The 16,336-nt window shown below is 45.2% G+C and overlaps 1 protein-coding gene across 3 annotated transcripts in view; it reads left to right on the plus strand.

Annotated features, from left to right (window-relative positions):
- LOC119458099 (phosphatidate phosphatase LPIN1) overlaps nucleotides 1-16,336 on the plus strand; it is a 99,650-nt gene that overhangs the window by 61,881 nt on the left and 21,433 nt on the right. For 2 of the 3 annotated variants that reach the window (XM_037719914.2, XM_037719913.2), the window contains exons 2-6: nucleotides 6,941-7,171; nucleotides 9,373-9,468; nucleotides 12,149-12,972; nucleotides 14,506-14,777; nucleotides 15,582-15,750. In XM_037719914.2, the coding sequence (XP_037575842.1) occupies nucleotides 6,992-7,171; nucleotides 9,373-9,468; nucleotides 12,149-12,972; nucleotides 14,506-14,777; nucleotides 15,582-15,750 (1,541 nt within the window). In that variant the 5' untranslated portion in view covers nucleotides 6,941-6,991. Of the gene's footprint in view, nucleotides 1-2,332; nucleotides 2,826-6,940; nucleotides 7,172-9,372; nucleotides 9,469-12,148; nucleotides 12,973-14,505; nucleotides 14,778-15,581; nucleotides 15,751-16,336 lie in introns of those variants that run through there. The other variant, XM_049670750.1, reaches the window with a different exon arrangement.

A 16,336-nucleotide genomic window follows, 5' to 3' on the forward strand; every position in this document is an offset into this window, starting at 1 on the left:
CGCGCATGTGGCAATGCCCTGGATTCCCGAACGTGCGTGGCGTGATGTTCTCTGCTGCCCTCCTCTCTGCGCGAGTCTGGTCTGTTGACTTTGGGGAGGGGGGGGGGGGGGGGGGGCGAACGCGTTTTGCGCCTTTTTGTTTCGTTATACTGCGCGCGTGCAATGGATTTTATTCGTACTCGTTTCTTTGTTTGCTTCTGGGACCTGCAGTCCTTGGTCAGGTTTCTCCCGTGCGTTGCGCTCTGCCATCCGGTGTACGATTACTGTGTTTCTTTTTGCAATATATATATATATATATATATATATATATATATATATATATATATATATCAGTGAACCGTTGAGTCACAGGATCCGGCAGTAAAATAGGTAAACGACTGGAAGAACGTAGGGGAAATATACGGATCGTTACTGACGTTTTGGCCGCGGGGCGTCAGCATTTGTTTTTACTACGTGCTTCAAGTCTTTTACTTAGTTACTTTTGTGGCCGACTGTATACATGCAGCTGAACATATACCGGTGATTCAGATATCAACTTGTGCAGCAAAATGAGAGGCACCCGCATTGTCATGAAATAAATCGCATTGTCATGAAATAATAAAAAAATCGAATGTCATTTCACGTTTCCGCACAATTAGTCGCGCTCTGATAAGTCGGCTGTTCGTTATGCGTCACCCTCTTTGCAGTTCTGCTGACTCATCTCGGCGCGTGTCGCGAGGCAGGTAGTCCCTTTACTGCATTCATCCGAGTGCAGCGTATAACCCTCCGTCGGCGTTGTGTCTGTGGGAAGCCGAGACAGTCTAAAGTGAAGCGTTCTTTGCAAAACCTTTCAGACCTTGCTGGCAGCTGCTGCTGCATGCTGTCTTGCCGAATAGCCGCATGTGACGTGCGCACGCATGAATGAAACGGGCGAATCGTAGTCAACCTGACACCGCCGTCCTTCGCGTCGCAATTCTCTCTGCTTGCACTTATCCTCACCCGTGGCCTCCGCGATCAGCTCCGACAGCGCGCCGTTGCCGATCGCTGAGGCCACGCCTCACCATTCTTCGTTCGACAAACATCAAAAATCGCCTTAACGTCCTTGTGAAATCACTGCGTCTACGTATACGCCTCTCGATTCTATATATCAACGGCCGTTTGCATTTAGGCGTAGCTTGCGAACGATGCAGTGCATAAATGTAAACATTGCGTGGCATTAAAGTTGCGACCCGTGTGATCCAAGGACACGCACTGCATGAGCTGACAATAAAGTTATAGTTTTATAGAACTTAACCCCTTCACGAAAGCTTCGTTTCATACAGATTGCAAACATCTCTGTTGGATTGTCGATATCTCGCGTATATACGGTACTACATTTTTCTTCAACGTTCCGGTTCACGCAAGTGAGCTTGGGTTCGTGCTTAGGAACTGGTTTGGCGTCGCGATATACATTATCGCTGCAGAAGGAATAGCAGAAATCCTTCTGCAGAAATGCAGAAGGATTGCTACATAGAAGGCGCCTGTAGTTGGCACTGAACGTTACTGAACGTGAACGGCACTGAACGGGAATGGGTGAGTCAGAATATAAGTTAACGTGGTTGCATTTTTTTCTAATTAGTTAAAACAGTGCGTTAAAACAAGAATTTATCAGCTAAACTCTGCATCTCGTTAGTTGCAGCACTGCTTCAATTATAATGTCACCCCAACCTAATCCAGCAAGAACATTTGGTTAGCAAGGTGCTAACATTTGCCGGTTGGCGCGTGGGTACTTGGAAAAACGAAACAAAAACAAGCAGCGCTTTCTTTCTTTTCTTTTAATCGTAAAGTTCACAGGACGAAGCAGCACTGAGTGCGACCGGGATTTCCGCCGATACGGCGAGCTCTTCGGCGCCGTGTGGGCGCGGAGCAAAGCGAAACCACCATAGCGAAACCGCGTTCGAACGGAAACCGGAACAGGCGTGCGCCAGTTTCGTTTTTTCATTCCTACGTGTGTTTGTATTTCCCGCGCCCCTCCTCCGCATCCGACCACTCCTCCTCCTCCTCCACCTCCTGGGATGCGCCGGTGACCCGTTGCTTGTTGCTTGTGTAAAAGCCCCGCGTTCTTCTCTTCCTCTCTCAATTCTCTCTCTCATAGTCGACCTTTCTTGCGAGCGTCACATGACGTCACGGCTTGTCGCCGCGTCCCATTGGACACCGCGACGCGCCTCCAGGATCGGCTGATTCTCTCCCTCCTCCTCCTCCGGGGGATGCAACGTGCTTGTGTATCGGTGGTGGTGTGTTGGTGGGGATCACGCGATCGACGGATGATCGGCGAGGCAGCAGCTGGCAGTGAAGGAAGCTGGCTGGCTTGTGGGCCGCCGAACGGCTGCGCGTTCACGCACAGTCACACACGCACAGGCGCGTTTCTTCGGCGTGCAGTCGTCGGCGGGCTCGCAACGGAGAGCGCGCGCAATCTTTCTCTACACGCCGGCTCTTTGTGCGCGAGAACGTGCACGCCTCGTGTTGTGTGTGTATCGCGCAGCCGAGCGTCCGTGCTCTTGTGCGGTGCTCGGCGTTCCACGTTGTATCGCACTGCATGATACGGCGTTGAGTTCTAGTGTCCTGTGCGTCCTTCGGCCGGAGATAGCGGTTTATCTCTACGAGTGCGCGGCCCTCAAAAGTGCCAAGCCCCCCCGAGTGATTTGAGCGGTCGTGCCCGAGAAAGCGGAGTGTTCGTACTACTGAACTGCTTTTTTGTGCGACACCAGTGATCTGTGGATAACGGCACGGGGTGTTGCCTCGTGGTCGAGCTGACAGAACGCAGCGAGCAGTTTTAATTTTATCGTGGTTAGGTTGTCCGAGTTTTGGTGAGTTGTGTTTTAAGCTTTCTTGTCGTTGATTGCGGGGATATCGCGTCAGCTTTTGCTTTTGTCTGGTAGGACTTTGCGAGCCGAATCTTGCACGAGGCATGTTTGTAGCCTGTAGTTGTAAACCCGAAAGAAAGCAAAAGTGTGAGCGGTGTGCCGAATTCATCCCCCCCCCCAAAAAAAAAAAAAAATTAAAGGCAATGCAGTTTGGGTTCAGTAACGGTTAGTGCTGATTGGCTACTTAATTTAACTCTCTCGGTCATAGTTGGTTATCTCGACTTGATGGTGATGGCACGTCGTGATTACAGTGCCACTGTATCGTGATTGGCCGGTACCGGAATTGTACACTGACCTACCAAAATATTTGCGCGTACCTACGGCCAATCACGTTGATCAAAAATATGCGTTGACTCATACTTTCAATCAGTTGATCCATCCTTTTTTTTTTTATTCTTATTTTAGTGGTTCATACGAACACAGTGGTGGCTCGTTTTCATATGCTGACCATCTGCAATGCTCACGTTTTTAATGCTTCTTGGCAATTCCTTATGACTCAGACATAACCTGTTCATTGTGCCCCGATGTTTTCACATTCTCCAGCTGTCATTTCCAAGCGCTTAAAAACTGTTGCGGCATGTACTGTTGTTGCTAAGCGGATTGCTCACTGTTCATGGCGGCTGTGTTACACAAGCGACCCAGCTGATTGTTCGCGCAAGACCTAGCGTCATTTTTTTTTACAGTTGCCGAGATATCTTTGTAGCTAATGTTTTGTCACAGCGGTTCACATCTTTCTTTCTTTTTTTCTTTTTTCACCGCGAAGCTGCGTCTGTACCTGAGATAAGTTTATATGGCCAGGTTGGATAATATATATATATATATATATATATTATATATACACGTCGATCGTACGTTAGTGCGAGGTCGGGAGTTCGATTCCCTCCGCGGATCCCCCGCATATTTAGCTGCAGGAAGAAATCATAGGTGAATAAAATTAACCCTGATACCTTCACTACGGCGCCTGTCATAGCCCGTACACGTTATGCATTGTGATAAAACCTTGTGGATGATTATATATACTATTATAGCGTCCATGCGCATGCGCAGTCGGTGGTAGCGGTAGTTTTTTAACGCTACGTTAAAATACTACTACTACTGATAGTTCTGTCTTTATGTAGCATTGAATTATGGGATTTTACGTGCCAAAACCACGATCTGATTAGGAGGCACGCCGTAGAAGGGGACTGCGCAATAATTTGGACTACATGGGGTTCTTTAACGTGCACCTAAATCTAAGTACACGGGTGTTCGCATTTCTTCCCCATCGAAATGCGGCCTCCGCGGCCGGGATTTCATCCCGCGATCTCGTGCATAGCAGCCCAACATCATAGCCACTTTATGTGGCATATGGCATACCTGCCAACTCTCTGAATTTTCTGTTAACTTTACGAATTTGGGCTCGTTTTACGATTTTACGAATGTTGTGTCAAGATTTAAGAAAAATAAATTCTGTCCGGTCGCTTCACCTTTTGTTTATAGAGACAAGTTCCTGAAGTAGACAAAATCAGCAGCAGCAGCGTTCCTGAGAAAGTCACTGTGATCTTAAAAGAAAAGAAAAAAAAATTGTTCTTGCGAGCCTGCTGTTTCCAGCACAGGTCGGCATACTAACTCAACGAGCACACTGACTGCTACTCGCTCCATTTCACAGGCGTGAGATAGAACATAGTGAGTGAGAAAGGGTGTGATTGTATGTGAACAAGTTAACACGAGTGCTAATGAAAGCCACTGACGGTTAGTTTGAGTGGGCATAAGCATCAACGTCGGTGATTATCAGGCAGTGGGAGTGGACGTGAGTGTGTGCCTGTAAGTGTGAATAGAAGCGACTATGTGAATGCTAGCGAATGTTGGATAGCATGGGTAGGAACGTAGTGAGCACCAACGAGTGTGAGCGCACATAAGTGTTAGTGGGTACATAGCCTAGCTACAAAATTATTGCCGAGTGAGTAACCACTTATTTTGCCGATTTATGGCTTGGAAGTTGCTGGAACTTACGTGCTGTGTTTAAAGCTAAATCATTGTTAATAAAGTGTATATGTATCCCAGAAAAGGCTCAGGGCATGCTTTAAAAAAAAAATGCTTGCTATTTCCCCCACTGCACACTGTCCCCACCACGGCATGGTTTTTACCAATTTTAATGTTCACAAGTTGACACTTGCCATTTATTCATAATGATCGGCCAGGGCCCTTAATCGGTCTTTTTGAAAAAATTGCTACTGTTCTTTTTTTTTTTTCATATGCACGATGATTGAGTTTTTTTGCTAACATTCATCAGCTGCTTGTCTTGTCATACCTGACCCTGACAGATGCAATTATATGAATCCACCCGACAATTAGCCACGAAGAGCATAGGGGAAATTACTTATTTAAAAAAATTAAATGTAGGAATTATCACCATCATCATCATCAGTCTATATTTATGTCCACTGCAGGACGAAGGCCTCTCCCTGCGATCTCCAATTACCCCTGTCCTTGCGCTAGCTGATTCCAACTTGCGCCTGCAAATTTCCTAACTTCATCATCCCACCTAGTTTTCTGCCGTCCTCGACTGCGCTTTCCATCTCTTGGTATCCATTCTGTAACCCTAATGGTCCACGGTTATCCATCCTACGCATTACATGGCCTGCCCAGCTCCACTTCTTCCGCTTAATGTCAACTAGAATATTGGCTATTCCCGTATGTTCTCTGATCCACACCGGTAATGCTTTACGGTAATGCAAAGATGTGGGTTCAGTTCGCACCGCTACAAGCTGTTATTTTTTTTTTTTGTCCACTTTCATTTCTTTTTACTTTATTTATGCATTTTAGTTTAAAAAAAAGTGATTTCCACTATACATTCCGTTGTTTATAATCTGTTGGCTTCGTATGATTGTGACTTACAAAAATCGAGCCCGTCGGTTTCCCTTCTTGATCTTGACAGATGCAGTTGGTTGTCCTTGTACCTGTCTAACCTGGCAGTTTCAATTGCTGGTTTTGTGTACACTTCTTTCTCGCTATGATGCTATTGAGCTGCATAAATTTGCGTGACAGGAGCATAAATGACAAGAACCTAATCATAAGACAGCATTTTGTACTTGCGAATGTTTGGAGGGACTTTGAAGAGCAAAGTGAAGTTGGAGCAGGAAATTAGATTGTTTTTAATGTTATGTCAGTGTTTGTTTGGATGGTACTATTTAGCAGCAGCAGTCGAAACCCTCTTGGAAACCTGCTGCCAAAGATCTCTTGTGCCAGACTCTCTCTGAGGGTTAGAAAAGAATATAAATGGGTTCAACATCGAAATAACATTCCAGCAATTTTTAGATTATTTTTGTTTTTCAAATAAGTGGTAAAATCAGTGGCATTTCAGTCACACAAGAAAGTTATTATCATTAATAGCAGTACCAGAGACAACAAAGTTTCTGCGTATCCTTCAAGGGACACTAAAGAAAAACAAATAGTCAGCTTAGACTGATAGATTAATAATTTAAAACTCTGTTGTCGTGAATTTCGCGGTGACAGGTTCATTATTAGATAAGAAAATGAAAGCCAATGTTTTCGGTTTTTAATTATTTCTCATTGAAACTCGAGCGCCGGTGTGTCAGTGTGACGTCATGCATTTTGCAGTGTTTATTTTTTTTTCGTATTAGGTCGCCGTGGCTCTGTAAATGTTCTCGAAACTTGCCAAGTTCAGTCTTTGGCTCTTTTAGGGCACAATGTAGTCAACCTTTAATGACAAGAAATCACTAGGATTAAGCAGACGCCGTCTAAATCCATCACGTCACAGCAAGCTAGTGTTGGAAGTTCAAGGTGGTGTTGCCATATGTCTTAAGTTTTTGCATCTTTTCTGCAGAGCTCACCAAACATGCTCACACGGTAGGAGTTGCTTTTTTTTTTTTTTTGTATTGTAGAAGGGTGGTTTACCAGTACAGCTCAAATCATTCTTCAATTTAGTGTCACTTTAATGCATTAACGCACTCTCACTACGTCATTTTGTCCATCTGTTATGCCAAAGTCGTTTTGCTAGACCAAATACTAAAGTGCCCCCCCCCCCTTTTTTCCCCCCTCTTTTTCTCCTTTTCCAGGTGAGGGACGCGCTTTCGCCGGCGCCCTCACCACCGCATTCTGCCAGCAGGATGAACTACATTGGCCGGATAATCACCAACGTGCGGGAATTCTGCAACGAGATCAATTCGGCTACGCTGACGGGGGCCATCGACGTGGTGGTCATCGAGCAGCCCGATGGGTCCTTCGCCACTTCACCCTTCCACGTGCGGTTCGGCAAGATTGGCGTTCTTCGGAGTAGGGAGAAAATTGTGAGCACTCTGTTGTTCGACGTCATACCCGTGACGTACTTTCATTTTCTGCGCGACTTTTACTACGTGGTGACTGCTCTTTTCTATGCCATTCATTGGCATTACAAGCCAGACGACATGTTGGATATGAAGGCTGTTAAGCCTGCACGAGACAATGCATAATTAAGCCCTAGGCATTTGAATAACTTATTCTGTATTGTGAATGGTTAATAAACACTGCACCTATCGAGATGACCCAGTGGCTGTGACATTATGCTGATGATCATGAAGTTGTGGGATTGATTCTAGGCCACATTTCTGTGGTGGCGAAATACAATAACACTTGCATACTTAGGTTTAGGGGCATGCTAAGAACCACAGCTTATTGAAATTAATTCATAGCACTTCACTACGGCATTCCTCGTAGCTGTAGTGTGGCTTTTGGACTATTAACCCCAGCTAATAATAACTCAATATATATGCTAGGTTATCTATTTTAATGGAAATAGACTTATTATGGTAAGATTTCCTGTGGTAAATATTGCAGTCCTGGTCACGGCAACTGTATTGATTGAAGCGTTGGACACTACTTCCAAGGCAAATTGCAGAGCGATGTTGGATAGCTAGCAGAATATCACTAATAACTTTGCTAACGAATCACTTTGGAGCTCGTTCCAATTGTGGAGTTGTAATGAAGCTGTAATGAAGTCATATTCGAATCTATAGTGGAATTTCTATAAAAGGAAATAACTTAAACAGAACTGCCGCTTCAATGGAACACCATCCTCATTCATGGTTGGTTGGTTTTGTATTCGTGCAATTCTCTCTGCAATGACTCTCACTAAATGGAACTCCTGATAAACAGAACGAATGTCCCTGGTCCCTTGAGGTTCTGTTTAAAGAAAGTCCACTGTATATATTTAGCCGAAACCATGTGCTTCTTGCCAGTTTCAAGAAACACGTCCTCCAAATCTGTACCGAAATGCATTGACGTTTCAGTTTCATGCTTAATGGCACTACGTTTCGTGCATTATATATTCTCTGAAGTGCTTCTAATTCCTTATCCTTTGTTGTAAAGATATGATGGTATATTGAGAGTAACTTTTGTTTTTAATATTCGTGAGGCTTATGCTCCGTTTCACACATAGCAGGCAAGCTTACATAGGCCAGAGGAGCTTCTCCCACTTCGCGCATTCGCCAGTGTGTCACATAGGACAGTAAGATGTGGGTATGCATCATGTGATTCCATCTAGCATCGTCTCGGACTCCTTTGCCCACAATTCCCCCCAAGAAAGACTTATAGCTGTAGTAATGGCATACTTGCCAACTCCCTCGAATTTTTCCTAAAGATTACGAATTTGAGGTCGTTCTACGATTTTACGAGCGTTGCATTAAGTTTTACGAAAAATTGGCTGTTGAAAGATGAGGCGATGCATGATTGAAAAAGAAAAAAAAAATTAGAAATGAAGCTGCACACAAAAAGAAATGTGATGGCAGCTGTGCTGCTCTCTTATGGTAGCCCTTGCCATATGCATCCCCCCCCCCCCCCCCCCGCCTCCTACCCTTTTTAAGTGGCTGCATTCTTCAGACAAGTCTATTCAGACATGTTCCCTAAGTTGTCGAAATCGGCAACCGCAAGGTTGCTCAAGAAGTCGGGCTGTTATGTAAAAACAATGTATTGCTTGTGAGTCTGTGCTGTCTGAAAGCTTGATGCTGCTTGTGAGCTGTGTCTAGAGGTAAGTCATGGTTAATAAGGTGCTTATGTATCCCAAAAAAGGTGTGTGTTCGTAGCAAACTTTTCTGAAAAGAAGGCTTGCTATCCCACCTCCACCTTTTCTTGTCTTGTCTGCGGTGAATTTTTACGAATTTTAATGCTCGCAGGTGGGCACTAAAAAAAAAAAACTGAGCACATCATTGAAGCTTGTAAGCCATCATTGGCTGCAGTAAGCCACATAGTAACTCGTTGTCCTTTGGCTCACGGAAAGGCCTCGCCACTTATTGCTCTCTCGGGCTCACCCATGACTTGGCTGGCAGGCACTCTTATCTTATCGTGGTGCTGCAAATACTGTACTTTCTTTCTTTGCTTTGTCCAAAGGTTGCGGCTTGCATTGAGCATTGCAGCTGCTTTAGCAAGGACATCTTCTTCAGTGCTAGCTTGTCGATAACACGTCCTTGTCGTTTGTGTTTTATTCGCATTATGTGTGTTCCGTATTTGTGCGCAGGTTGACATTGAGATTAATGGAAAGCCTGTAGATATTCACATGAAGCTTGGGGAGTCCGGCGAGGCATTCTTCGTTGAAGAAGTCACTGAAGAATCGGTAAGCTTGCCATTGATCTTCTTTTATGTTTGTTGTTATAATTATTTCTTTTGCCTGTGTAGCTGTTCCAGAGTATGAGAATTGTGGGTTAAAAGAAATTTAGTATTATTATTTTGACTTTGTCCTTACTTGGGTCTGTATTAGCATTCAATATATATAAAATCAACAGCGTACTCTCCACAATTCTGACTTTTTAAAATTTTAGGTACAGTTCTCACTTGTCGTGGCCTCTAAAAGCAGATTGTGTAATAATAATAACAGTAATCAATCAATAAATCAATCAATCGTTTATTTATCGTACCCAGGAACAACCATTCAGCCCGAGTGCTAGCGCACGCATAAAAAAAAAACGGCAGGGGAATATCAGTAAAACAAAACGATGAATAAAAGTAATAATTTAAAAAAAGTGCACATACAAAAGGTGCAAGATGAATACATAAGAGAAAGGAGGAGACGGGCAGTTTAACAATATGTGAAACTATGACAGAACAACACAAAGCTCGGAAAAGAACAAAGACAGAGAGTTGTGAAAAAATATCCAGATCATGAAAGTGGGCGTTATAAAGACTCAGTATTCTGTGGGCGGTTGAGTGTTGGTGATGACAGGCAGGAATACGGAAAGGCCTATGTTCTCTGGTGATCTTGCGCAGAATACGAAAAATTATACAACTGAGGAGTTCGGGGCACATGAGGATACCGTGAAGAAGTTCGAAAAGAAGCAGAAGGTCGGCGCGATTACGTCGGCAGCGCAGTAAGGGCAATGACAACAATCCAACAGTGCTAGAGCAAGGCCCAGCATCCGTATTAGCGATGCGGGGATGATAAATGCTTAATAACTTTTTCTGGACCCGATCTATAATATCACTGTTGGATCTTGAAATTTCGTTCCAGACGACCGACGCGTATTCGAGTTGAGGAAGACAGATTGTTGTGTACAACTTGCGGAACGGTGTAGGAGAATTGAATTCTCTCGATAGTTGGCAAACAGAGCCACAGTAATAATAATCAATAATAATAATAATAATAATAATAATAATAATAATAATAATAATAATAATATTATTATTATTATTATTATTATTACTATTATTATTATTATTATTACTATTATTACTGAAGGCATCTCCCAGATGCCTTCAGTAATAATAGCAATAGCTGCTGCCAGCAGAAGGGGTGGAGCAGCCTCTTACATGTTTGTGTTTCTTGGTTTTAATTTGTGGGATAGTAAATGTGTTATTGTGATTATCGTTGACCATTGACTTCCATGGATCTGGTCCGTGGAGATTGGAAATATTGTTCAACACTATACTCTGTTTCATACATCACATGCAACGCTGTGGAGGCTAGAGAGACTTTCCGCAATTGTTGCGTTTGCACCAACAAATAGTTTGGTGCTCTTACCAGCAATTAGGCGATGTCTGTTCTTTACTTAAATTCAATATGAAGTGAAAAAAAAAGTAAATTCCTTAAAAGAAACAAGCTATGTATTTGTACGGCTGCTAATACGTTGTCCTAGATCAGTTTACTTGTCGTTTTGATTTTCGAGTTTTTTATTTGCATGCCGTTGCATGCTTGCACGAGCAAAGGGCGTTGGCACGCCGCAAGCCCTAGACGAAATACGCGGAGTGACAAGTTTTGGCGGCCTAACCTCTTGTGTAGCGTCCACAACATCGCATGCTATGGATGAAACGGAATCTAGGCTTCCTGTTCACTTACCGCACTTGGCAGCACCATCAGTGCTGGACAACGCTTTGCTTCGCTGCCTAGCACTACACCATCAAGCTGCCGGAGGGACTCTTGGCAAAGCGAAGTGAAGTTGCTCACTTTTGAATGCTCTTGCATATTGCTTGTTTCTTAGTGTTACGTGGTAGATGCTACATTTGCAAGCGTATGTTTGTGCATGGCTCACACTTTAGTGTGCGACCTCTCTGGTACGCAAGTTTCTACAGCAGACAGACATGTTTCAGTCTTTGGTGACTGTCAACAGCAGTTGAACCTGGGATCTCTCACACTGGGGCTGACGTTTCGACAACAAAACTTCTCTTGACCCTAACAAAGACGAGTCCCTTGTCAGAACCTTGACTCCAGAGACGTCCCTTGTTCCATAGAGCTTCCAAAAAAAAGTTACCTAAGTGAACACTGGCACTAGTGTCTGTGGGAGCAGCAAGCATGGTGGTTCAGCTAGCGTGGGAATGACGCTTAGTACATGGATTTTCCTAAACTTTATGACCGTGCAAATTGTTAGTATTCAACAAAATGTAATGATATAAGTGCAACAATTTGCAATAATTGGGCAAGTGCGCAGGGTCCATTGTCTTGTGCAGTTCAGGAATGCAGGGCTGCTTCTGAAATTTAGGCCGGCGAAGGTGGATAAAACGCAGTAAATGAAGCCACAAGAACGTCTAAAGCCACAAGCATGAAGAACAGACAAATCCACTTTCTAACCATCAAATTCCCATGCTGGCTGAACGATAGCAGCGCCGTGCAGTTTCCTTCTAGTAATTTTAAGCAGGAAACTCAGTCTTGTTTAACTGCTGTTGATCGCTGCTATCCTATATCTTCCTGTGAACCTCTCTCTTGTTTGAAGTGTTTGGTGATGCAGTCTAGGTCTAAAGTGAACACTTTGCAACGTAAACGAGGACGTTAGCAAGCATGAAGTGACTTTTTCTGTTCCAAACAGGACCAAGTACCAATTCACTTGGCAACGTCCCCGCTACCCGACTGCCATGACATTGGCGAGGAATTGAACAGGCTCAAGGCAGCCCTCAGCCAGCAGCTGGATAACAACAGCCGGCCCGACTGCCTCATACAGGCCGAGTTCACGGTGGGTACAGACACCAACGACGAGCTGCCGACCATCACCGGCACTACACCGGTGACGCCGATTCCTTCGGCTCCTATGACCGAGCAGCGGCGGCTCTCCACGACTCGGATTCACAAGCCATCTCCCATCCTGGCATCGCGGCAACAACCACAGGAGTCTATCGGCGTACAGACTGAGGCGGCCATCACTGGTTGTGAGGACGACGAAGAGGACAGGGCTGAACTAGTGGACGAATCAAAGTATGCCGTGCCAAGCAGCCAGCATAACCAGCAGCAGCAGCCACAGCAGCATCCAGGCAAGAGGAGGCGAAAGAAGAAACACCCCATTCGGCGGCGCTCGCGCATCAACGAGGACCCGCACAGTCGGACATCCACGCCTGCCACCGACGATCAGGACATCTTTCAGATGGACAGCGACTTCGAGGAAGAGCGCAGTGGAAGCACTGCTATCGGCGTCACCGCGCCGTCGTCGTCCTCGCCCTCGCCGCAGATGACGCCGTCGACTTCCACGGCTGCGGTTGCCATGTTTATGAGTCGGTCGGTCACCATGCCGGCAGACATTAACGCGGCGCGTGAGGAGTGGCAGCGTACCATGACACCCAAGAGGCTGTCAGTGACATTTCCCGCTGGCGGCGGGGCGTTCCATCCATACAGTGACGGAGACATAACTCCACCACGCAGGTACGGCAGTGCTGGAACATCCTTTGCATTGCATGTGGTATGCTCGAAGGGGCCAATTAGAGGTATAATCTAGCAATGAAATTGTTAATGCTGTGTGTGGACTGTGGTTTTATGCGTTGAAGTAGCCGTTTCATGAGATCATGCTTTTTCTTTTGAAAAGAGTGAAAGCAAAACGGTCATGTTTATGGAAGCTTTGGTAGAGTGGTCATCATTGTCGTAGAAAAAACTGGTTAAGAGGGAGGAGTAGTAGTGTTAGACCTTTAATCAAAAGTGAATGTACATTACAATAAAAGTTATGTCGCAAACTTGCTATCAGTTTTATACCACTTGATAGATGCAACAGGAGGACTATAATGTAGTTCTGTGTAAAGGACTACATGAAGCCTTACATGGCAGTTGACGAATCTACAAAATAAAAAGAAGCCATTGCACGTAACTGAAATTCGCTTCAGAAGGCTCAGCAGATGATTCACTCATTTTACAAGGTCTTCTAATTCACTGTGTACACGACGGGCGTTCTTGTGACATAGCATTCTCGTAGAACTGAAAAATAAGTGATTGTGTGACTTGGACTGGCATATGGCATCGTTTGGGAAAACCCAGCTATGCTGGTTCAAAGCTGGATATGTGGCAATGCTAATTCTTTAAAGGGGCTTGGTGAAATAAAATAGTCCGCGGGTAGCATACGCTGTTCTGAACATTTCAGCCATGTTCTGCTGTCGTACGTGGTCCGTGGAGCTCGCAAGCGGAACGCAAAGTCGCCTTTCTCTCAAACGCTCTCGTTTCAAAAGACCCCTTGATCCTCGCTCTTTTCTGTGGGCTTTATTTCGTAATAAAGCACACTCCAATACATGGCTGCTATTGGTCGCTGCGGTCGGCTACACCGCGGTCGCCGTGAGGTGGCGCCACGAGTCCAGTGGCTAAGTGCACTGCGGCTCTCTGAGGACAACCACGTTTGGCTTACGTTTAGCGCTTCGTAGGCACCAAAATCTGAAGTCCAACATTAAATTTGAACTCTGCGCCATGGTGACGTTTCCGAGGCAGAGCGTTGTGGCCCCGCCCCACACCGCCTTCACAGTGCAAGGCATTGAAGGAGGAAGGGGAGCACAATGTAGGCCGTGTTTGATTGCCAATAACTGCGCTTCTGCTGAACACATTGAAGTACTTTTTGCAGCAAAGTGATTCTGAAATAGCCTATTTTCAATTCAAATGTATTTCTCCACTTCGATAAAAAGTGGTCCAGGGCCCCTTTAAAATTAGGTATAGCTGTGTCCCTTTGCTTAACTGATGCCTTCCTGTTTTCTTTACAATGTCTCTTTTGCTGTAACTTTCCGCTCCTTGTTTTCTATTCCTTTACGCTACATATTTTTCAAGGCTGCGAGACCGTTCAGGTGTCAACTGGAAAGTGAGACAGTTACACGCAGTCCTTCCTTTCCTCTCCTCCCCTCTGTCCTTCCCTATCAAATGTTTATAAAAACTACTACTACTACTACTACTACTGCTATTGGATCTGACCGACATGCCTTCCTGCAGCCCTCACAACTCGAGGCCCTCGAGCCCCAAGTCCGACACGGAGTACGAGAACCAGATGATGGACGCCAACAGCCAGACGGAGGAGAACACCATCAGCTGGACATGGGGCGAGCTGCCGCACATTCCGAATGCGTCGCGGTTCTCCCAAGAGGAGATCAGTGCGGCGACGTCCGCCATGAACAGTGGCGTCCTCAGGCTCTCTAGGGACGCCCAGGATGCCAAGCACCTGGGCCCTCTGTCCTCGGATGAGGAGGACGCCACTGAGAAGCTGGGTGAGTGATTGAATGAACATAAGAGGGACTCTACAGTGAAACGTTACCTTAGCCTAGGCTGGTAAACTACACTTGCGAAGTATCGAACATTCAGTCTTATTCGTAGCAGAAGCTTAGCAAGCGAGAAAGTGACACCAGCTTTGGCATTCCTGTGCTGGCTTCCCTATATGTCACGATGACATAGGGGGAAGTTCAGTCCTGGACTTTGGCAACACATGCCCAGGGAGCATGTTAATTGTAAAACTAACAAGTTTAACAAGCATTGCATCTCAGTGTAAGCAAGGCTTCAACCTGGCAACTTGTAAGAATTTTTTGTATCATGTCAACGAGGAAGGGGGGGGGGGGGGGTTAAGAGTAATTTACCATAAAATTTTGTTGCATCACAAAAGGATGCTGCTGTTTGGACACAAAAATTCAACACTGAAAGTTTATTCTTCATTTGATCTCCTGACAACTGCCATTTTCTTCCCCGCCAAGGAAATGATAGCGACTTTGGAACCACATTTCCACCAGCCAAAACTGATTCAATGCTTTTTATTAGGAGCCTTGATTTATTTATTGGTCAAAGAGGGTCATAAGCCAGATACATTTCAGAACACTTGTGGCAGCATTTTGTTGCTTACCAATGATGTGACAATATTGGGCCTAATTTTCGGTGCTACGCTATCACTGAGGCTGATTTGAATGGGCATTGATAATGCAGTCTGCGCACTTGTACGCTTGTCGATGCTGTGCTTTCCTGGTAGGGTATGAATGTGTTTTTTTTTTTCCCCCTTCGTTTTTTCTTGCACATGCTTATGACAGTTGGGGAAGGTGGCAAGCCCTCGATGCTGGGTGGCGTGCTAAGCTTCATGAAGCCGACAAAAAAGCAGAAGGAGGAGACTGTGACGGCCAAGGACGGGATCTTCCTAGACGACCTCGACCCTAGGGAACTAGACCCTGAGGTTGCGGCCCTCTACTTTCCAAAGTTTAGGTAAGGGACTGTGTTAATCAGTACCCTCATGGTGTTGCTTACTTGGGCTCATCTATTGGCGATCACTGCTGCAAGTGAAATGTTACGCGTGCACATAACGTTGTGTGAGAATACACAGGACTTAGTGACATGGGCTAATGGCAAAAAATGAGCTTCCTTAGTGAGCTACTGTTAGTCTGGTTTCATTTGCCCACTACCCCAAATAGGCCTTGAGCCATCATTTAAACAACTTATTCTCGCTCTCTTGTGCCAGTAGTCAAGCATCAGTCATACATGGAGATTTCCACATTCCACCCTTAATAGAATGTCGCACCGCATTTGTAACTGAACCCTTAACGTAGCTCTTGTTGGCAGCAGAATGCTGTAGTTGCTGTGGCAACCTGTTCTCGCCTGTTGGTTCATCCTGAAGCTAAACATTTCCTGGACAGCTCGCCTGTTCGTTCATCCTGAAGCTAGACATTTCCTGGACAGTCCTGTGAAACAGCAGGGAAGGCTAGAAGGAAAATTGAAATTTCAGTAGTGAAATAAGTAACCAGTAACCAATTACTTATGTAATTACTTAGTGTTTTTCATGCACATTCCTATC

This window comes from Dermacentor silvarum, chromosome 7, assembly GCF_013339745.2.
Source record: "Dermacentor silvarum isolate Dsil-2018 chromosome 7, BIME_Dsil_1.4, whole genome shotgun sequence".
In the NCBI taxonomy this organism is placed as follows: Eukaryota; Metazoa; Arthropoda; class Arachnida; order Ixodida; family Ixodidae; genus Dermacentor; species Dermacentor silvarum.